The 23,623-nt window shown below is 47.5% G+C and overlaps 2 protein-coding genes across 8 annotated transcripts in view; one reads left to right on the forward strand and one right to left on the reverse strand.

Annotated features, from left to right (window-relative positions):
* ABLIM3 (actin binding LIM protein family member 3) overlaps positions 1-6,604 on the reverse strand; it is a 111,464-nt gene extending 104,860 nt beyond the window's left edge. For all 4 annotated transcript variants that reach the window (XM_072756918.1, XM_072756917.1, XM_072756916.1 and 1 more), the window contains exons 1-2: positions 6,382-6,604; positions 5,948-6,047 (exon numbers count right to left, since the gene is read on the reverse strand). In XM_072756918.1, coding sequence (XP_072613019.1) covers positions 5,948-5,960 — 13 coding nt within the window. In that variant the 5' untranslated portion in view covers positions 5,961-6,047; positions 6,382-6,604. The remainder of the gene's footprint in view (positions 1-5,947; positions 6,048-6,381) is intronic.
* Positions 6,605-6,697: 93 nt separating this feature from the next.
* Positions 6,698-23,623, forward strand: part of SH3TC2 (SH3 domain and tetratricopeptide repeats 2) — a 105,179-nt gene continuing 88,253 nt past the window's right edge. For 2 of the 4 annotated variants that reach the window (XM_072756902.1, XM_072756903.1), the window contains exon 1: positions 9,266-9,433. In XM_072756902.1, coding sequence (XP_072613003.1) covers positions 9,409-9,433 — 25 coding nt within the window. In that variant the 5' untranslated portion in view covers positions 9,266-9,408. Of the gene's footprint in view, positions 7,257-8,219; positions 8,323-9,265; positions 9,434-18,880; positions 19,198-23,623 lie in introns of those variants that run through there. The other 2 variants (XM_072756911.1, XM_072756910.1) reach the window with 2 other exon arrangements.

Here is a 23,623-nt window from a genome sequence, read left to right on the forward strand (position 1 = left end):
TGAAAACCAATACCATGACCATAAATTCTGTTACACCATTGAGATGCTACAGTTGTGCATAATGACCTGGATGGGGGTGGAATGGGAATTGTGTTTTCTGCAGACAGAGTGAGCCATAGAATACTAAACCACCTCCCAGATTCCCTTCTGGGGACCTCTGACATGTGAGCGCCACCCTTCAGGTTCTTAAGGAGAGAGGCTCCATCCCTGCTGGTCAGAGGATAGCATCCTCTACTCGCCCTGGGGAGTGGCTGATATTCAGGGGGAAACAGCCCATGGAAAAATCTTCTTGAATCGTTGATGTAACAAACACTGTATTCATCTGTTAGAGGCCTAGCTTCCGTTCCCCAGAATATGACCTTATCTGGAGGTATGGTCTTTACAAAGGTAAGGAAGTTAAGGTGAGGTCATTAGAATGGGCTCCAATCCAATATGACTGGTGTCCTTATCAAAATTTGGACACAGAGACACACAGATGAAGGGTCCCGGGTAGAGAAGATGGCCATCCACACCCAAGCACAGAGGTCAGAGCAGATGGTTTCCAGGGCCCTCCGAAGGACCCAATACTACCGACACCCTGATTTTAGACTTTTAGCTTCCAGAACTGTGAGATGATACACTTCTATTGTTCAAGCCTCCCAATCTGTGGTACTTTGCTGCTACAGCTCTAGCAAACTAATATATACTGGTTTTATTTGTTTTATACACACTTGCAACAGCCTGGGCAGTGTTTCAAGCAATTCACAGCTATTAACCTACACGTTTTTTTCCAATAACCCTATGAGAGAGGCACTATCATAAGCTCCCCTGTGATCAGATATGGAAGTGAGGTACAGAGACGGTAAGTGACTTGCTCAAGGACACAGAGCAAGGAAAGGGCAAGTTCCAGTCTATGCCCTTAAGAACCAAAGGAGAACAATTAAACTGGTGAAGTACTCAAAAAGTCAGAGGTGCTTTTACCTTCTGGTTGTTTTCTGCTCTTGTACAATGGGACCTGGTCACTGTTGGGGGCCTGCCAGTTGTTGACCATTCACACGCCAGATGTTATCTCAGCAAGATAAAGCCTTTGCCAGATAGGAAAGCTGGGGTTCAGAATTGATATCACTTCCTTTGTGCACTACAAATACTCTTGAAATCACATTGTGATTTTCAGAGATGTGTTAAACTCATTTGGGATGGTTTTAAAATTGTTCCTTGCATTATTCTTCAGCCCCACTCCTAGCCTCCAGGATGCATTTGTCGACAGTGGCTTCATTCATTTGGGAAGCATGGTTTTTTTTTAAAAAAAATCTCCATCCTTATAAAGAATACAGTCATCTCTACCTGGCAGAGAATGGTCATCTTGCTCCTTGGGCTGGGTGTCTTCAATTCTGAGCCCCCATGCCTCCCCGCACCCACCCTGCTGCCTTGTCTACTCTGCACTGTGCCCTGCGAGGCTGAATATGATGGGCCCATCAACTGCCTTCCTTGCCCTCTGCCCCCTGGTTGGATGGGGCCAATGGGGAGCACAGTAAGAGATGGAGGGCGGGAGGTGAGGGAGGTCACGCAGTTGCCAGCCTTCTAGTACTGGGCCATCCTCGCTTCTTGTTTGCTTCTCTACACCCTCCTCATACATTTGCAAAGATTCCTTCTACTTAACTCCCTTCAAACTGCCCATCTGTTCCCTGCCAGGACCCTAACTGATAGACTCTTCTCCTTCTTTTTATCATATAACAGCAGAGAGGCCATGCAAATCTTATTTCCTAAAAGATCTTTCCCCCAATTTCTATTCTTATAACCATCAAAATCGTGGCCCTCAGACCTTTTCTGAACCAGGGTGATTGTCTCTCAGCTGGGGTCCTAACTTCCGTCTTGCCCTTTCCAACCCATGCCATATACAATACCAGGTTAATAATCTTCCCAAAGGCTTCCCTCAGGAAGCTATGGCTTTCCTTTGAACAGAACCTCGTGCTACCTACAACAACAGTAACATATGATAATTTTCAACCAGAGGGTTTGGTTTTTCTGATCCTTTCATTCCAGAACTTTGCTCTATGGCTAATTCAACTTCAGATTCAACTTCATCCCCTGGGACCCGATGCCAGTGACCTTCTCACGTTATTTCCCTTCATCCTGAGGACAACCTTGCACTTTGGCATTACTGCTCACATTCTATACATGATAAAATTCAGGCTCAGAGACGTGAGCTATCTGGTCCATGATCACAGAGTACACCATAGATCTTGCATTTGAACTCTGGAATCCATTCCCTCGAGCTCAGGTTTTTTTACGCCCAGGATGGTGTCTGCTTATCTCACGATAAGGGTGATGTGACTCTTCAGTGCTCTCCCTTAGCAAAACAGTCTACTCCCAAACAGTAACCTTTTGGCATGCCAATCCGTGAGAGATCCCAAGGAAAGGGTCAGAGGACAGGAAAAGTTGATTAAATGAAGGTGGATGGTTCTTGCACTACCGTACGTGGTATGCGTGATGCTCCCCAGCCTGAAGAATGGGCCTCTGCTGAGTTCTGTGCCTACAAAAGCCACAGTTTTCAGGAGCTTGGGGAGTTCTCGCCCATGCAAGGAGAATGGCATTTTATGGGACACAGAGTCAACTCTGGAGCTCAGAGTTGAGAAACTGAGATAAACTCAGTTTCTCCTGGCTTTGGACCAAGGGGCTTGGGAACCTATAGGGAACCCAAAGATTCATTGTTGCCTCACAATTTATTATTGCACATTAGATGGTGGTGCTTCCATGGCTCCAGGGACCGTGTAAAAGTGATGGGCCTGGGGTTAGCTCCTTCCTTGCAGTGTGGGTTCAGGAAAGTGGCCAGCAGGCACGTGGATGAGCATGATGGGATGGATGACAAATAAGGCTTGGAAGGAACAGAGCCAGGGCACACGAACAGCATACATCAGGGGGACGTTCCCTCTGCTGCGGGGCAGGGTGGGCCTTCTGCCCACGTCTATACCACCAATCGACTCCATCAACCTCCAAAATTACCCCTTTCTCTCAAATTCCCATCCTGTGGTATACGAAAACTCAGCTAGATTTTGGAGGAAAGGATTCTGAAGCGCACTGAGAAGTTGCTGACAGAGCACTCCCCTGGTGTTGCCATCTGAGCCACGTGTGTCTCATTTACGGATAAAAACAACTCACATATGTTTACAAAGCATTTTCTCATGATCCCGCTTAATCCTCAAAATCATACTTCTGGTATTCTCGATTTATGACCACGGTGTGACATCGGAGAGGCTGAGTAACCTCCTTGCTAATGACATAGAGTCCACGATGACAACAACCACAATGACCAACCACTGTGGTCACGAGAACAGCCTGACCACCCTCGCTGATATGAGGCCAGTGATGGCCCAGGCATCACACCCTGTATTTTGCGTGCTGTGTTAATATTTATCTCCATTCCACGTAAGGTGGGTCCCATCATCCCCATTTTGCAGGTGAGACAACCATACTGAAGACCACATGGCTAATAAGTGAAAAAAGAGGACCAGAACCTGGGGCCAGCTGATCCCAGAGCCCCAGCTATATATCAGCTCTTACATACTGCCCCAAGACCACAGCCTTGAACTCCTCTTTTGCTCTGATGAAGCAATTATAACTTCATAGTCATCTCATGGTTTGCCCTCACTTCATTGGTGCCATCTGAGCCACTGATTAGGAATGGTTCCCATTATGAAAATGCAACACATCCAAGCACCTTTCATAATCCAACAGCTAACTGCATGGCTTGAAGAAGTTGGTGAACATTCATAGCTACAAGGTGTAACCCATGAAACTGTAGTAGTACCACCATCTCCCAGGGTGCGGGTGACAGTTGGGGAGATCATACAGGTACGATGCTGAGCACGGTGACTGGTGGAGGGTGAGGATCCAATAAATGGAAGGGAGAGAAAAACTGAGTAAGATTGTCTCTTAGGTTCCATTTCAGGTACCAGGATTAAGTAAGAATTTTACATCCCAAAGGGGAGAGCATTTTTGCTTTGATCAGGTCACCTCAAGGACCTCCTGCCAACGCCCAGCCCCTATGGCCTTATCACTGCTTCGCTCATATGAGGTCTGACTTCTATATTCTCCATTTGCAGACTCTCAGGCTTGGAAGCAGCCTCAGGGATGATGGAGCCCCGCCCCCAAGCCTTGAGCACCAGTGGCCACAGTGCTCCCCAGGGTAGCCCTTAGAGGAGCACTTCTTACGGGGACCTCAGCGGTCACCCAAGTCATGCTTCTCTGTTTATTTTCCACTACCTCTGGAAAATAAACACACTCTCCCTACTTAGAAAAAGTATACGAGGCTGGAGTAGCATTTTTGTGAGTCCTTGTCTCCTGCGGTATTCAGCTCAATTGGTTGTTGTTTGTTTAAAAAAAAAAAAAGTAAAAGCTGTTTCCTTCTTTCAGGCATATTCAGTGTTGCTAATGGGACAAGAGAAAAGGGTAAGGCCAGCTGCTTGTGAACCTATTTCTTAGTTTTTTGAAAAACAGATGAGCCATCTTTCTCTCCTATCATGTAGTGAGAAAGGACTCCCATAACTACACCTTTCCCCTAGAGATAGTGAGAAGTGACAGGCAGCTCACATCTTTACTCGTCTGAAAGCACGCAGGGGGAAACATGTGGCCCACTTAGGTGATCAGATCTACAGAATTTTGCTCTTTTCCAGAGCCCGGTGTGAAGCCAAAGCACCGTTCCTGCCTGTCATAATCAAGAGGCAAAATTCTTTGGCTGGAAGAGGCAGAGGGAGTTCAGCCACACTCGCTTAGCAGAGCTATGTAATACACAAAGGAAGAGAGCAGAGGGATGAGTCATACAAATACATAGTAAATAAATATATTTCATTTCCATCTCACTGGCTTTTGCTTTGTTTTCCTCCCCTCCAGGCCAACAGGCTTGAAATGGAGGGAGGGTGGAGAAACGGTGGCTTTGGTCTGGACACAGCCTCAGAAGGTACTGATTTTTCTGGTCTTGCTGTTCGGCTCTCGCTTTTTAAAAAGAAACTTACAGATTTAGATTCAACCCTTCTCATTTTACAGACCAGCAATCTGGGATCCAGAGAGGAGACTGATGGGAAAGTCACAGACCCAGGCAACCGAATGTTCCTTGGGTCCTCCGCTTCAACGATCCCACCTGCTCCTGGGAGCACCCAGACAAGCTGAGCTGATGAGGAGGCGGGAGGGGGAGGACTTGAACCCAGATCTCCTCTCCAGGGTGGTGGTGACAGTGGGTGCCCATGGTCACAGGGACCACACTGAAGAGACACATACAGGGCCTCCTTGTATTTCTGCCTGCATTTCTCAGCAGCTGAGGCCCAGCCCAGCAGCAAAATGTCTGGTCCTGTCTCTGCAAAGCAGCTGTTACCCCTGGCATGTTAGAGATCTTGGCCAAAGGGCCTGTCTCTTTTCTCTCCTCTCGGGATAGCTACGCGGCCTGTAGGTGTGTGCAGAAATCAGCGCCGGGCCCGTGGGGCTGCAGGCACAGGAGCAGGATATTTCACAATCTCTAGACCCAAAGGTGGCTTCCTGACGATTTGTTTATCAAACTGCTCGCTCCCAGCCCACTGCCTGCCCACATCCACCCACCACCAGCCCGGGGCCGGCCTCCCTGCTCCTCTCGGCTTCAGGACAAGCCGGGCCCCTCCAGGGCTCCCCAGCTGCGTGCAGGGAGGTCTCCTAGAGCCCCCACAGTCAGACAATGGCCACGTTCGTTAGTGCTTCCTAGGCCTTCCCAGGCATTGCTAGAAGGAGCCGAGCAGCCTTCCCCGCAGAGGCAAGTGCTGCTGCCAGTAAGACATGAGCAAAATTGTCAGGAGAAGCCGGACCCACATCCCCCTTCCGGGGCGCACAGAGGGGCCAGGAGGGAGCCTGGGGGCCGCGTGTCCGGCGATGCCAGGCTGCCTCCGGCTCCGCACCTCCCGCCCCCACCCTGTTCCCATGGCAAAGGAGAGGAGGACCCACTTACTGCTCGTGTTCATGGTGATGCCTTCGCGCTGGCTCTTTCATTCAAGACGCAGGACCCGGCTGCTTTTGGAAGCTCGCGACCTCCCGGCCTCACTCATCACCTGGGGGTGAAAGGGCAGTCCAGGGCCAGCTCCGTGTCCTCAGGTGCTCGCTCCCCCGCGGCCGCCCCTCGCGGTCCGGGCTGCAGCCGCCGGCCTCGGGGGCCCGGGGACCGACGCGCGCAGGTGAGGGCGGCGGCGGCGGCGGCGGCGGCGGCAGCGCGGGGCAGCGCACCGGCCCGGGCAGCGGGGGCCCCAGCGCCCGCCCCCCGCGCGCACCCCGGCGCCTCCGGCCCCGCGGCTCCCGAGCCCGAAGGGGGTGTGGACCGCGGGGAGGCAGGGCGGGGGCAGCGCGTCCCCGCCCGGCCTCGGGAGCGGCCACCGCCCCGGGACCCACCTCTCGGCCAGCGTCGGGAGCCAGAGGCCCCTGCCTGGGCCCCCGCGGCCGGCTCACGCATCGCGGTCCTCGTCGGCGGTCTCGAATTCCGAGGCGAGCACAGCGACCCCCGGGAGCTCGCCATCCATGGTGCGGGCTCGCGGGCCGGCGGCGCGGGGGGCGCGGCCGCTCGCTGCCGCCACCTGCCGGACGCGCCGGCGCCTCGCCAGGCCCCGCCCCCGGGCCGCCCCCGGCCGCCCCCGGCCGCTCCCGGCCGCTCCGGGCCGCCGCGGGCCGCTCCCGGGCCTGGGGCGCGCGGGCGGGTGGAGGCGACCCCGTGCGGGGGGCGCGCGGCGCTCGGGCGCTGCCCTCCGCTCCCTCGGGGCTCGGGTCTGCGGGCTCCGCGGCGGTAGGAAAGCCGCCGTCGCCGGGAGGGGCTGGCGGGAAAGCCGGGCTCTGCAGCAAGACGGTGTCGCTGCCAAGTCCGCGCCCGCGCCCGCGTCCACCCCGCGCCCCTGGACTCGGGTCCTGAGCCGCTCGCTGCTGCCGAGGCCTCATGCTCCCCCTGGACCGAGTGGGGGAGGCGTGAGGGGCTCCTGCGGCCTCCCCCTTGTGTCCCCTCCTGCCCCCCCGTACCCCTGATCACTGAGTCATTTGGGACAATGGTTTATCACCTCCCTACCCGGCTAGTGTCAGCTCAGTGAGAGCACGGGCCGTGCCCGCGGGGCTCACCACAGGGCTCCCCAACGCCTGCACAGGCCTGGCACACCCGAGGTATCAACGAACATCTGTTGATAGAAGGCCCCAGGTCTCTTCTGGACCTGATATTGCGCAGTCCTCAGAGGAGAAGAAGCTCTAGGAAGCCCCACCTGGAGACTTCCCCATCCGAGGCCGAGGCAGGTATGGGGCCCTGTGACTCAGCCTCACTGGTTCACCCAGGTTTCGTACAGCTGACTCTCCTCTAAAGTATTATTACTACTATTATTTTTGTAATTGGTTCTTGAGGTGTGTATTATGGAAAGCTATATTCTGATATTTTGGTCATGATTGATTCAGTGGGGTGGGGTTTTTTGGTTTTTGGTTGTTTTTTTTTTTTTACATTCCTCAGACTCCTTATTCCGTCACCTTCTGAACCTAATTCGTGGTCACAGAAGCATGACTTTTGGGTATAGCAAAACAAGACTGAGAGACTCCGTGATCCCTGCTTAGAGCATGTGTAGAATCAAGATGTCGTGAACCCTCAGACCCCGGACTTAGAGACAGGGAAAGAAGGGGTCACAGAGGCGGAGTACCTGCCCTAGGACAGACACACAGCAGGGTGGAACTGGACCGAACCCTCTCACTAGCTTGGTTCCGTGTGAGAGTGACTCAGCACACAAGAATCTGAGGTATCAGGGCAAGGCTAGGTAGTCATCTTCCTAAAAATGGGGAACATTTATCTTGTAGATAAATACAACGTTTCTGCCTTATACTGGGTTAAAAAAAATCGCTATGGCTCACGATCCCAAGATGGGACAGTGCTTAAGGAATCACTAGATACATGGAAGGGTCACTGGTCTTGAAATGCATTTTGTTAGCTTGTTAGGGTTTGTTTTCAATGGATGGGGAATAACCTTCATGGCCTCACAGGGGGCCTCCAACTTTTGTTTACGTTACAAGTGAGATGGCTGTAAAATGCAGATTCCCAGGCTCCTGGTTTTTCTTGCTCTGCATTTTAAATAAGTATCCCACGTGATTCACGGACCACTTGTCCTACTGAAAAAGGCAGGGGGCCCAGAACAGCTTTGTAAGTGATTAGTAAATGTTTATATGATTCCAAAAGATCTCTTTACATTTATACTTTCTCTTTACATTTTCAGATTGGGATTCCTTATTCAATTCCTAAGTTTCATGTTGCTTGCTACACATCCTAATGCTTGGAAAAAGATTTATTTATTTATTTTTTTCTGGGAAAAAGTTCAGGTAAGTTCAACGGGTCAAATTAATAGGACTATTTGATGAACATACGTAGCTATCACCCTGAGCCTCAACGTTTGGAATTTTTCAGATGACAGGACAGAGTCAAATAAAACCATAGAATTCATGCATTGATTCATTTACTCAGTAATTCATTTATTGACAGTCTACTTTGTGCTAGGTCCTGTGCTGGCTGTTGGGGATACAACAGGACAGACAAGGACCTGTTCTCCTGGAATATAACTCCTACTTGGGGAAGGGGTGGTAGACAATAATTAAGTTAGCAAAGCATGAATTAGGCAAACCCAGTGGTGGCTTCGTTAAGAGCCCGAAGCTGTTTCCAGCCTGGCTGATTTTCAGTCCCAGCTCCATCAGTTAGTATCTGTGGGACCTTGGGCGAGATACTCTCTGGCCTCAAATTCTTCATCTGTAGAATGGGTATAATATAGAACCTACCTCCTGGATTATTGTGTGTATTAAAATACTCAATGTAATGCTTAGCAAAAGATGATGATGTGAGCTGATTGTTAGTATCATCCCTCACTGACACCTACCCTCAGAGACAGTCTTGTTATTTTCTACTTCTGTAAACCTGGTGGGCTTTTCCACAGAGGGATGGCCGTGAAAATATGTCTCAGAATTCTCCACCTGCCAGGAGCTTACTGAGAGGTTCTTCTGGTCTAGGATTGTTTTTAATAATATCTGCAACTGGATCCTGATGAATTCAGCTCTTTGGAGAGAACTTTGGTCCACTCTAAATGCCCCAAAGCGCTTCCGCTGGGAAATTATTTTCCCTACATAATTTTAAAGATAGGAAGAAAAGGGTTAAAAGGAGCTGCAACAACCCTACCCGTGAGGATGTCCACAACAATTGGAGGCAGCCAGGAAAGACGCAGAAGGAAGCTGGGGGTGGGATGTTGGGTGGAATTGGCTGTGAAAGTCATCAGGAAAGCAGAACCTTGGCTCTGTCTTTGCAAGAGAATGAAGCTGAAAACCGCAGAGCCAGAGCGGAGGGTCCCTTTGTTTGGAAGTTTGTTTTGAACTTTGAGACTCCAGAATGGAGATAAACACGTCTCACTCGGAAACAGGCAAATGCTCCTGGGTGTTGGAAAACCAGGTGGGAAAACCATTGGGAGACAGATTTTCCACCTTCTTCAAGGGGTGGATGGGCTGCCCCCATTATGCTTCTCTTCTGCTCAAAGTGCCCCTTGTGTCCTGACTTCCGGTCCCTGACTGGGGTGGTTTGTAGCTCTTGTTCCCATTTTCTGACCCTCTCGCTGCTCTCCCTGACTAACCCAGCACTAGGCTCCCCAGCTTTTCCTCCCAGTTGCCTCGTTCTCACTGCCATCCAGCTGCATCCCACATTCTTACCTCTCCATGAGCAGGTCCCTCCCCGCCCCACTCCTGTGTGCTCCTGCCCATTGTGAGGGTGAGTGAATCCCCCCTCACACACCCTCACCTGGACACAAAATCTTTCTGGCACGTGAGGTGTGGCAATGGTGGGAAGAGGTGCCTGTGATCCAATGGTTTCTGCTTGCTATTCCTAGACTATTTGAATATCCCACCAAGAGTGAGTACTTTTATTTTTATTTTTGAAAAATGATATGTAGTTTTTGACAACATGAGACAGATCTACATGTGGTAGTGAGGAAAGACTTTCACGGTATGTGTTAAATAAGAAAATTGTGGAAAAATATATTCAGTTTTTCTTGGGAGAATGTATGTTTGTGGACACATGTATCATATAATACAGAAAACATACAGAATATACATGTCATATAAAATAGTTCAATCACTTTTCTACAAGTGGGATCCCATATAGGTACCACATATACATATATTTATAATGCATAGAAAAAAGATCTGGGAAGGCACACTCCTAATTATCAGGCTCTTGGATCAAACAAAAATTTTGGATTATGTAGTTTTAACAGAATCACTTGGGCAATTGTAAGCTTCTTGGCAGACATTTATCTGAAGAGGAACTAAGGTATTCTCTTGTTTTCTAGTTCATTCACTCATTCGTTCATTTGTTCAACAACTTCTGATGGAGTGTCTATCCATGCCAGGAGCGGTGCCTGCCAGAAACACAGGGGAGGAGACAATACACAAATAAACACAGACTTCTGATTACAGTGTGTAAAGCAAGTGAAGAGAGGGCAGTAGTAGACACTAAAAGACGGGTGTCTCTCTCAACAGGTGACATATGAGCTGAGCCAAAGAAGAAGGAACAGCCATCCTGATTCGGCGTAGGGTTGTGGGGAAGGTGGGGGTACAGAACCAAGTGACGAAAGAGAAAATCACAGGTCCAAGGGGAGGCAGAACCGGTTGCAGGTGATGAGTCTAGAGGCTTCTTTGTGGAAGAGCTGAGTGGGGTGCAGATGGTCAAGACCACATTCAGAATTAATGAACCTGGGATGGGAATGCCCTCCTAGCCTGGGAAGTCAGGGGTCCTGTTTCCCGCCCTGATGTAGTGGGATGTGAAGAAGCCTTGGGGGCAGTGGGATAAAATGGTCTGGGCTAGTCCTGGCTCTACTGGTCATTGCGGTGTGACCTCAGGCAAGTGACTTGACCTGTCTAGGCTGTCGGTTCTTTGCGTGTGAAGCTGGGGTCATAGCAGTAGCTACCCCACTCTTTGGGTTGGTGGCAATGACAGGTATAGTATCTTAGCACTGTGCCAGGCATCTAGTATTGCTCATGTACTCTGCTATTGTTTGCCTTGGAAGAATCTGACTGGCTTGAAGGTGCCGCTCTGGGCCGGAGTTGCCACATCTATAAATGGAGGATTGGACCAGATGAGTCCTGAGGCATCTTTCACCCTAGTGTTCTCAGTCCTCAGCATCTGAATGTTCTGTGGTTGGAGTTTGGCAGCAGATCTGACCATGTTCCAGGCTGATGCAGAGACCTTTGATCCCCTGGGGGCCCCACTACTTTGTGCTGAGCCCCAGGCCCTGAGCAAAGAACAGACTTCCCACCAGGAAATGGTGCTTTGCGTGGTGCTCCCTGACTCCATGTCTGCGCCCTTTTCCTTCCTGGGGGAGCTCTCAGACTGGGGTGGAATTGGCAGGACATAGGCCCGTTTTTCTGGCCCAAAGGGTTTGGTGATGGAGCCGTGCTTTTCTTCTTGTTCCTTACATTGTTTTGTGCAGAAATGTTTAAAAACAAATCAAAGGGGTTCCCGAGGTCTTGGGGAAGCTTCTGGGGGGAACAAAGGAATTGGCTTTAAGATCAGAGTGTTGGGGGCTGCAATGCTGGCTGCGGGGGAGCTCTGGGCAGATGGTCCCACCACAGGGTTCTGCTGAGGCCTCATACTCACATCCGACCACAGCCCAAGCCTCCTTCCTGACAGTCACCCTGCCAGCAGAAGCAAGGAGCTGGGGTGGAGCCAGCTCCAGTTGGGAATCTGGTAGGTCTGGAGGCTCAGCCCTGCCATTCCCTTTGGTCAAGCTTCCCTGTGCTCAGTTTCCTTATTGGAGTCTGAGAGCGATACCAGTGAGCCTTCTAACTTGCTCTTCCGTTTTACAGATTAAAAGACTTAGCCTTACTTATTACTCACCAATCACCTCTCTTATGCCTATGGTTCTGCCGGGAGTGCCCTCCCCTGCTACACCTCCCTCAAATAATGCCAGTCATTTCCTCCAGAAGCCCTCAGGTCCTGTCATCTCCTGGAAGCCATCCTCTGAGCTCCCCTAGCACCAAATGCCCAGTCCAGTCATGGAGGAACCCACCTTACCTCTTGCCCCCCGCTCCCTTTGGTTCCTTGCATGGAAGGAGTCCCTGGCCGTGCAGTAAGTTTGTCCATCTTGACACCTTGCATATGCTGTTCCCTACACCTGTTTTGGGAAGCTCCTCTTCCTCTAGGTCTTCACTTAATTGCTACCTCCCTAGAGAGGCCTTGCATGACCAGCTAGCTTAAGTATCCCGAGAGTATCTTTAATTAATGGGTGGAGTAAAAGCCTCTCAGACAACATGGACTTAGTCATCTCAGAGTTCAGTTAAATTAACTCCCATGCCCTTCTATCCTGAACTGGCTCCCTTCCCTCTTTATTCACTTGGCTCTTTAAGATGTAATTTCTACCTCTGAATATGGTCTTCCAGTATATCCTCCAGAATCTGCCAAGGGTGCCCCTATCTCCTAGGTATTAAGAATTACAGGTGGGTCTTCATGGCGGCACAGCTAGAAAGTACAGTGCTGCCCTATGCAAGAGAAAAGGATTGGCAATCAGGGGACCTGAGTAGGGTTCTATGCAAACCCTAGCTATGTGACCTTGGGCAACCAATTAATTCTTGGTGTCTGAATCTACTCAGCTGTAGTGAATAACAGGTGCCATTAAGCATTATTATAATACATATTATAATTATCCCTTTCCTGTGTATATCTCAGGGTTGTTCCAGGAATGAAAGGAGAAACTGTGTACTTTGTGAACCAAAGTCTATGCAAAGCAGGTGATGAGTGTTTTCCCTCATCTCATTACAAATTAGCTATACGAGCTCAGTTATTTACAGAGAATTTGCAGAAGGTAACATCATATCCCCTGATATCCAGGAAGGCCACGGTAAAGGGCAAGCAGAAGGCTGCGGTATGTGTGTGCTAGTCATTTCCCCAGGAACACCATTAAAGTGCATTGCACTGCTTGGCGTGACATTGCAATCCACAGGCCTCCTGCAAGCACCTCATAACCTCTGAAAGGGCAACAAGCCTCTATCTGTGAGAGAATCCCACAGTTTGCTCCCCAGCATCGGTGAGTTTTAGGTTGCCACTGCTGTGCTAGTATTAGAGCTCGTCAAATCTAAGTCCCTCCTTTTACAGAGCCCCAGAGGCGTTGGAGGATGCACTGGCCATACGGAAAGATCCCTGGGGTCTAGATGATCGCTAGGTGCTTAGAAATTCCCATGACCCATTCTGCTTCCATTTGGGAACTGTGCCCAAGAGTAGAGCCCTCCTTGTGCCATAGAGGAATCCTCACAAAGTGGACAGAGAGGAAATTTCATTGCAGTGTGATTGGATTTGTGATACAAAGAGAATTGGAAGCAGTGTAAATGACACTTTGGGGGGAGATGAACGGTGGCATATCATAACACTAAGGAAGAGGACGCAGCAATTAACAAAATGAAGTGGGTGCTGATGTCATAACCTGGAATGCTGCTCAAGACCCAGTGTCTGGTGGGGGCGAGGACAAGCTGCAGCCCCGTATATATGGCATGCCACAAATTATTAAAATGACCACATAGAAAGCACACTATCTTCCCTTGGAGTGCATTTTAGGGGATAAGATATGGTCTGAAATAATGATAGCATTTAGCTCCAGGTGGGAGAGAGGTGGGGCACTGACCAAGAGAGTAGGACAGGTGTCTTGAGAGGATGTCTGCCTTAGGGACCATGTTTCACTTCATTTTTTTTAAGTAGAGGAAATGTATTCATGAATTCTTGTGTGATTAAAAATTAATGATAATTATTTTAAAAAATTAGCTTTGGGCTCTCTCAAGCCCTTTCTCTGGACTGGCAGGGCTGGTTCATGACCGACTAACCCCGTATGAGTCACGGTGCCTCACTGGGGAGAAGGGTGGGTCTGCTTTCCATCTCCATGCTGGCTGGTGCTCGGGGCTCTCTTGGTTTTGGAGACCGGTTCCATGCCAGGTCCTGCGTGTGAGCACGACGTAGCCAGGCTCCTCCCAGTGTGGCAGGGTCCTCTTATAACCGACCTGGTGGTGACTCAACATGAGAAAAGGGGCTGCACTGCATCGTTGACACAGAACCATAAAAACTGTGGGCCTAGAGCCTCCAGTCCAGCTCTCAGTCCAGCCTTCATCACCTAGGGTCCTTGGGCAGGTGCCTGCAGCCCAGCCTGCTCTGATCGCCTCTCCTATCGCTTCCTCCTGTTCACTCTGGTCCAGCCACACTGGCCTCCTGTCTGCTCACTTGCCTCAGGTGTTTGTGATTGCTATTCCTCTTAACCAGAACTCTCCTCTCTCTGACTTCCACATGACTGGCTACTTCTTAGGGTTCAGGCCTCCTCTTCAGTGAGGCTGCCCCCCAGAGGGATCTTCCAAGTTGTCTCTTCCCTGGTGGTCCTTCTCCACCAACACATGCTATTTTATTCCCTCAGAGCATGAGACACCACCAGGATTATGTTGTATAACTGATTTGTGTGCTATTATGGACTACGTGGCTCCCTGGAAGGTAGTGTATTAGGATACAGCATCTTCTCTAACTCTGCAGCCCAGGTACCAAGAACAGTGGTTGGCACATAGTAAGTGCTCAGTAAAGAGTCTGAATGAATGTATGACCGGCACAAGCCCAGTGAGAACCATATACTAGGAGAAGGATTCCAAGTTTCCTTCCAGTCCCCTACCAGCCAGGAGTCAGGTCCTTAAGCGAGGCAGGAGTGGCTAAAGGCACAAGCCCCAGGTTTCTCTTCCCAAGTCAGCTGCTACAAGGCTGAAAGTGTAAGGCCTTTTACTTAATGCCCAGATGCTTTAATTTGCTCATCTAGAAGACGAAGGGATTGGACTAGATGCTTCTTTTCAGCTCCAAGCTTTTATGGTGCTATAAAATATAAATGGTTTGGGCTCACATGCTCAAATCAAGATATATGCTTGAATACACTTTCTTTAATATGCCTTTAATACCAGTTTGTGTTTTTCCCCTGTTTTCCTCTTTCTCATAAAAAATGGAATGCAGCGTGTATGGCAGTGTGGTCTCTGGTGCGCTGTAATCCCGAGCCCTTGATGCAAAATTCATTATTGAATCAAAGGCTGCCATTTTCTCTCCTCATTTGTTTCTTTGCTCTCCAAACAATTTTGAGCTTTGACATCTTTATTAGTGTCCTTTGGCCTTTTAGCAGAATGAAAATGGGGTATATCTAGTCATCGGCATTATATTCTGAATACGGCCAAGTGGGCATGCAGAAGAGTAAGGAGTGTTTGTTCCAGAACAACTCATTCAGGCACGTGGAGCAGGAGACAAGGAGGGTGAGCTCCTGACTTTCCATGCAGCAGAAAGGAGTTGGGTCAGCTTGGTCTCTGGGGCCAGGTTCTGATTTTAGTACTGTGTCTCTACTTCTGTTTGGAGAGCTAACTGAGCAGGTGTCCTTGATTTGGAGGCGGGAGGCCAAAAGCATGATAAAGGCTTCTTTTACTGAGAGCTTGCTGTATGCCAGGCACTATGTTCATTTAACTTTAATTCTTCCAAGTGCCCTGTGAAATAGGAACCGTTATTACCCCCATTTTTCAACTGGAGAAACTGAGGCTTAGGGAGAGTGAACCAAATGTCTAAGCTCAGGTAGGGGAGCTATGATTTGCCCCCAGGCTATCTGATGCTAGAGCCTTCGGTCTTTCCCACTACCAGTACTATATGCACACAGTATAGGATACTGTACGTATCCTGCGGCACAAGTCTGGCTCTGCCAGGACAAGAGCCAGACAATCATAATAATCCCTAACATTCAAGACTCTCATTAAGATTTAAAAAGTAGCAGTCAACATCAGAGTGCTAAAAAAAAAGATTATATTATAAGCAAGCCAGGTATTCTTTTCTTCAACAAACGCACAAGTATGCAAGGAGAATGTATATACTTTGCTGTTCCAAATAGAAACTGCTATAAAAAGACCCCTGCCCTCAAGGCTCTTTTAGTCACTTGACATCTGAGGGAGTTACAGCTGAGAGATTTTGCGTAACTTGTCCACTCCATCCAGCTTGTCTGTGGCAGAGTTGGAATTCAAGCCAAACACTGGACCCTCAGGCACTCAACTTCCCTGAGTAATGGAAAGCAAGACCTCTGAGGTCCAATATGAAAAGTTGCCTGTCATCTTTGTCTTTGCCCGAGTCTATGGCCGTATATGAATAACCATTCAATGAGTTGTCAAAGATATAGATCAGAATGAATGGACTGAACAGGGTGGCGTTTCCTGACCCTGGTGCCATTGACATTTTGGGCTGGATAATTCCTGGTTGTGGGGGCTGGTCTGTGGACTGTAGGAATTTTAGCAGCATCTCTGACCTCTGCCCACTGGAATGTAGTAGCCAGTCGCCGCAGCCAAAATTGTCTTCTGATATTATCAAATATTCCCAGGAGGCAAATTGCCCCTAGTTGAGAACCATGGGAACTGAGTGACAATAAAACAAAAATTCTTTCTTTGCTTTAAGTCAATGACAGTGTTGTATACATGAGACTCACATCAAATCAGAGGATTGGACCTCAAAATCTCAAAATAGCTAACATAATCCTTGGATTGACTTGGAAGCCTGGAGCTATGATATGATCATAGTTTCTTCAGGTGAAGTTGAGGTTAATTGATGGGCTTGGTTTAAGAGTCATGTATGAACAAAACATAGTCTTTAAACACTAGAATTAAACAGAAGAAAACAAAAAACACTGGAATTACTCTCAGTGGAGAGAGATGCTCACACAGTGAAAGATAAGGAACTGAGGGGTTGGCAGCTCTGTTGCTTCCATCTCATGCTAAGTGGAGGTCTCCATCCAGGGAAAGGAATGGAAGAGACTATGGCCTTACTCCTTAAAGGGTGGTCCGTAGACCAGTAGCCATTGATCACCTAGGAGCTTGCTAGAAAATACGGATGCTTGGGCCCTCCTTCACTCCTACAAGATCAGAATCTACATTTTATTAAAATTCCCTAGAGACTTGTTTGCACTTTCACGTTTGAAAAATAATAGTCTCTGGGACTAAGATAGACTTTACGAAATCAGAACTAGCCTCTATATTTAAATGGATCTCTCTCTCTCTCATATTTGCCGATTGTGCATGAAAGTGTGTGGATGATAAGTTTGTTCCTCTTGTTTGCTTAACTGCTATAGGAAAGGGGCTCTGTGTAGGTTAGAAGCATCTAGACTTTATTCTGTGGGGTGTATGTGTGTGTGTGTGTGTGTGTGTGTGTTTGTGTTTCTGGTTTATGTTGCCTTCTAAGTTTTAAGTGATGAAGCTATGTATGTGTATTCCCTGTCACACACGCCCCCACCCCCATATGTGAGAAAACTCATCTCTGCCAACTATTAGAAATAAGACCTCAGAGAAGTCAGCTGACGTGTTCCTCACGTACACACAGGCCTGCTGCTTCACAGGCACGGTGCAAGGATGGAAGGGGTCGATGACTTTGGATGAGTTTTATAAACAGAGACCTCCTGTACAATCACAGGTTGTTATTTGTGATCACTGTGTCTGCAAGGAATAAAACAGGTCACCAGAGTCTCTCTGTAGCTCAGATGCTGTCTGTGCTGCCCCCTGCTGGTTAAGGCATCTAGACACACGCACTTAGCCATGAATTTCTCTTCTCCTTACACCTCCTTTTTTATTTATGAATCTACGCATTTATAACCACACAGTCACAAATAAATTATTGTTGTTAAAAACTTCAGATAACGGAGTAACTAAAAAAATACAGAATGCGCTTTCCGTCCCCCATCCCCTCATTACTGGGCTACAGGAGGGCGGGATGGTGTCCACTCTGCCTCCTGCTGACGCCCTTGCCCAGCACAGTGCCTGCTGCCCAGAGAGGGCACTCATAAGCATCTGTGGAGTGAGTAAATGGACTGCAGTCATCAGGTCGATGTGGTCCTTTTTCTACACATTCAAAGTCATTTAGCATCTACTTTTGTACATAAATGGGTTCACATTGTATGCACATTACTTTTTGCTTCATAATATATCTTTTTTTGAAGATTTTATCTATTTATCTATCTATCTATCTATCTATCTATCTATTTATTTATTTATTTATGAAAGGCACAGAGAGAGAGAGGCAGAGACATAGGCAGAGGGAGAAGCAGGCTTCATGCAGGGAGCCTGATGTGGGACTCGATCCTGGGACTCCAGGATCACGCTCTGGGCAGAAGGTAGGTGCTAAACCGCTGAGCCACCCAGGTGTCCCTGCTTCATAATATATCTTGAGGATCTTTCCTTGACTGATATGTAGACGTACTTCATTCTTTTTCACCACCAACTAAATACACCCTCATTATTTGACAGCTCCCATGGGGATGGTGTTGAGGTTCCCCCTATTTCTCACTATTTCCAGCCATGCACAGACCTCTTGTTGCCCAGATGCTGGTGTCCCCTGGAGACACACCTGACATGGACTCACTGGGTGCTGGGGCTCCTCCTTCCCATGCCCTTCATTGGGTCTGATGACTGAAAACCTGAATCTCCCTGAAAGATAAGCTGGAATGAAGAAAAATTCCTTTCCCTGGGAGTGGTGGGGAGTGTCAGTCCCGGGCTCGTGTCCTGCGCTTGGCCCACACCCTCACATGCACGCACACGAGCACACACACCATCCTATCCCAGCCTGCTCACTAGGGAACCTAATTTTAAAACCTGAGCTGATGAGTGTTAGCGTGTTCTGTGGAAGCACGCTGGCCCGAGAGTCCTGAGGTTTGAGTTCTAATAGAGGCTTTGCCACAAAACTGCCTAAAAGTGTTGAAGAAATGATTCAGTCTTTCTGGGCCTCGGTTTCTTTCTCTTTAAAGTGGGTCGGGAGAGGAACGAGTAGGAGTGGACACTTGCAGGCCAGCCCTCCAGGGTGAGGCTTCGGTTGCCTGCCCTTGACCCCAGGCTGGCTGCAGGAGCCAAAGAATAGGAAACTGACATGTTGAAAGAACATCAGCTCTCCTGGGTGAGGTCAGAGCCGGCCACCGATGACCTCGGCCTGGTCTGCGGGTCAGCGGCCCCATCGCGTCCCCAGCTGCTGCTCTCAGTTCCTCCCCCCACCCTTGGCAAGGGCACGATTCACATCTGCGCAGAGGAAAGCCTGGAGAACACCTCCCCACCCCCCGCCTGCGGCTTGGCAATCTGGTACCTTCTGAGGGCTACCCGGCCACAGATGCTGCTTGGCTCTTCCTGCCAGAGTGACAGGCACTAACCAGAGCGGTAAGGACGGAGCCCTGGAGTCCCATTGCCCTCCTTGAACCCAAACTTGACCCTGCTGTGCCCTATTAGCTGAGTCAGCTGGGGCGAGTGACTCAGACTCCTGGCCCCTTGTCTTTCTTAAACTAGGGCTGATGTTAATAGAACTTTGACGGTGCGTTGTGAGGATTCAGTGAAGTTCTTTTTCCTTTTTTCTCTCCCTTTGCCTTTTTTTTTTTTAAAGGATTTTATTTATTTATTTATGAGAGACACAGAAAGAGAGAGAGGCAGAGAGAGAAGCAGGCTCCACGCAGGGAGCCTGATGTGGGACTCGATCCCAGGTCTCCAGGATCACAACCTGGGCCGAAGATGGTGCTAAACCACAGAGCCACCCAGGGATCCCTCTCCCTTTGCTTTTTACTTTGTTGACAGAAAATTTATTCCAGGGATCCATAGAATATAAAAAGACTTCTCATCATGAAAAGACAAATTTGAAATAAAGTATTAGCTATAAAAAGCAAAGAGCTGGACTCTGGGAGACTCGATGTAGAGGGTGGAGTAGAAAGTGGGTGAGAAGTGAGAGGCTCTTGGACGAGGGCTGTAGGTGAGTCTCCGGGAGGGACCTATTTGCCAGGTGGGTCTTTGCTAAAGTTGTACAAACTTCACTCTGAAGATTCCTCAGGAGAGTGGATCTCCGTCTATTTCATCCATTGCTCTATCTCCTGGGGCCTTCAAGAGTGTCTAGCAGAAAATAGGTGTTCTATAAATATATTTGTTTTTTTTTAAATTATATTCTTCTATCTTTTATTACTTTTGTTTCCAGATTTATTGAAATACAATTGGCATATGACATATTACATGTCAATTATATCTGAATACATCATGATTTGTTATATGTATATGTTGCAACCATAAGTTTAGTTAACATCCATCACCTCAGGTAGTTAAAAGTTTTTTTTTTTTTCTTGTGATGAGAAATTTTAAGATCTACTCTCTTGGCAACTTTTGAATGTACAATACAGTATTTTTTTAAGATTTAACTTATTAATTTGTCAGGGAGAAAATGAACAGGAGGGAGGGGCAGAGGGAGAGGGAGAAGCAGACTCCCTGCTGAGCAGGGAGCCTGATGTGGGGGCTCCATCCCAGGACCTTGAGATCATGAGCTGAGCCAAAGGCAGACGCTTAACCGACTGAGCCACTCAGGTGCCCACAATACAGCATATTGTTAATTATAGTCACCCTGCTGTATGTCACATCCCTGGTACTTATTTTATCTTGTAAATGGAAGTTTTTGCTTTTTGACCACCTTCACTCGCTTCACCTACACCCTACCTCCTGCCTCTGGCAACCACCAATCTGTTCTCCGTTTCCATTAGTTTGGTTTTTAGATTCCACATATAGGTGACATCATACAGAATTTGTCTTTCTTGAGTGACTTATTTCACTTACCATAATGCTCTCAAGGTCCATCCATATTGTTGCAAATGGCAGGATTTCTTTTTTTAATGGCTGAATATTATTCCATGAAAAATAGATATTTAAATATTTACATTTGCTAATATTTATAGTTATATAGATCTCACATTCATATTTATATCTCACATTTTCTTTATATATTTATGTCCCACATTTTCTTTATCCATCCATGTCTTTGCTGTAGTAAATAATGCTGCAATGAACATGGGGTACAGGTATCTCTTTAAGGAGTGATTTCATTTACTTTAGGTAAATATCCAGAAGCAGAATTGCTGGATCATATTGCAGGTAATTGTATTTTTAATTTGTTGAGAAACTGTCATGCTGTTTTCCATAGTGGCGGTACCAATTTACATTCCCACCAACAGGGCACAAGAGCTTCCCTGCCTATACATCCTTGCTAACACTTGTTATCTCTTGCCTTTTTGCTAACAACTATTCTAACAGGAGTGAAGTGTTAACTCATTGTGGTTTTGACTTACATTAACCTGATGATTAGTGATGTCAAGCATCCTTTTGTGTACCTCTTGATCATATGTCTGTCTTTGGAAAAATGTCTATTTAGTTCCTTTGCTGATTTTTAATCAGAGTGTTTGTTTTTTGCTATTGAGTTGTATGAGGTTTAAAAACTATGTTTTGGATAATAACTCCTTATCAGATATTTGATTTGCAAATATTTCTCCCATTCCATTGGTTGTCTTTTCATTTTATTGATGGTGACTTTTGTACCTTCGAATGCATAATGACTGCTTGATATGTGTTTTTATTATATTCAGAACACAGTATAGCACCTAGACCAAGTAGGTGGTCTAGAAATATTTGGTGAGTATACGACAAATGCATGAATGAGCTGAAAGTGAGGGACTATGTTCTAGCTCCATTTCTGCCTTTGACTTCCTTTAATACCAAACTTATAGCACTTCCTGACTCTACTAGCCTTCCCCAAATCTGCCTCCAATTTCCTATCCTAGCATTTTTCTAAGTGGTTTTTCCTTTATCTGGAATGTTCTTCTCACTTATTTCTGCTGTCAAAATTCCATCCTTCAAGATGCAAATGACATGCCACCTCCTCTGTGAAGCTTTCTTTGATTCTCCATGTGGTAGTGCTTCTTCCTTCTCATATTTCCAATATGTTTCGATATGATGATTCCCAAGTTCATATTTTCAGTCCAAATCTTTCTTATGAGCTCCAAACTAGTATATTCAAGAGTCTATTCAGTATCTTCGTTTGGATGTCTAATAGACTCAAATTTAATATGTCCACCACCCACCCATGCAGCTAAGTTAGCTTCACTTATAGGCCCTCCCATCTCAGTTAAAGGCAACTGGATCTTTGTAGGCGCTCAGGCCAAAACATTAGTCATCCTGATGCTTGCCTTTCTCTTACATCCTACTCTTAGTCCATCTGGAAATCTTTTTAGATTTTCTTGGGAAATCTAGAATTAGAACACTTCTCACCACTTCCACTGTTAGCACTGTGGTCCAAGTCAGGGCCAGTGGACTCCACCCCTGCCCTTCCATCACACACAATCCATTTCTACTAGCAGCCAGAGTGATTCTTTATAAAATAGAGGTCAAACCATCAGTATCCTGCTAAAAATCCCACAGTGGCTCCATGTTTCAGTTAGAGCAAAAGCCAACATTCTTGAAACAGACTATCAGGCTTTACAAAACCACACATCTCTCTGACCTTATCTCCTACTGCTCTCTCTCTGTCCTGGACACTCTCTTCTTGTCCCCCCAGATTCATTTTCCAGCCTTTTCCATCCTGCTCTCTTCTTCAGGAGACTGATCCCAGGAATCTTCAAACTTTCTCCACAGTGTTTGGCTTCTGGTTGAATCAGTCGATGGTAGGTGTTGGTTTGGTATGGGCAGATGGGAGCTGAGAGAGGTTGGGGTATTTATCTCTCTGTTTCCTTCCCCACTAAGCCTGATGTTAGCCATGACTCAGTTCTTTTACCAAAGACTACCTCTGTCGCCCTCTCCTACAGCCTTCCTTGTTCAGGCTCCAGGAATCCTGCTCTCTGCTGGCCCCTTCTGGGGGAGGAGTGCTATTGATAAAGGTCTCCAGGGCCTCACCTCCCGGGTTTACCTTATCTCTGTCCAAGGCTTCCTAAAGAGTCTTTATACTTAACACTCCTCAATTACTCCTTTTAAGGCGCTCTCTGCTTCCTGCCTAATCTTGATTGATCCCTGAGCTGGGCTTGAGGTGTTCTAGCAACAGTTTTGTGATATTGTGATTTATAAGAAAAATATATATTTGTTATTCGGATGATCAAAATGTATTTCTCATATATATATATGAGAGGGGTTCACAACTCTCCAAACCCTTGGATTTTCTGAGATGTCGAAAGTGATAAAGGTGTCTATTTTATGTTAATGATGTGACTTTTGAACATAACCTAAGGATGGGTTGCCAGGAGAACCAACTATGTGATTAGACAAATAGAACTTTAAATCCCACCTTTGACCTCTGGGGAGAGGAGAGGGTCTGGAGGTTGAATCAATTGCCAATGGGCAATGATTTAATCAATCACCACTATGTAATGCATGAGAACAGGGTTCAGAGAGCTTCTGGTTTGGTGAACGCCTGGAGATTTGGGGGGAATGGTGTACCTGGAGAAGTCATGGAAGCTCTCTATGCCTTCTCCATACCTTGTCCTATGCATCTCTTCTATCTGGCTGTTTTATATCTTTTATAATAAACTAGCAATCTAGTACATAAAAGGTTTCTCTGAGTTCTCTGAGTCATTCTGGCACATTAGTCAAACCCAAGGAGGAAGTTTTGGGAACCTCTGATTTATAGCCAGTTGGTCAGAGCACAGGTAATAACCTGGGTTTGCATCTGACATCTGAAGTTGGTGCATGTGGGGCACGGTCTTGCAGGACCAAACCTTTAACCTATAGAATCTGATGCTGTCTCTGAGTATACAGTGTCTGAATTGAGTTGAATTCTTGGACACCCTTGTGGCTG

Source organism: Vulpes vulpes, chromosome 4, assembly GCF_048418805.1.
Source record: "Vulpes vulpes isolate BD-2025 chromosome 4, VulVul3, whole genome shotgun sequence".
Classification (NCBI taxonomy): Eukaryota; Metazoa; Chordata; class Mammalia; order Carnivora; family Canidae; genus Vulpes; species Vulpes vulpes.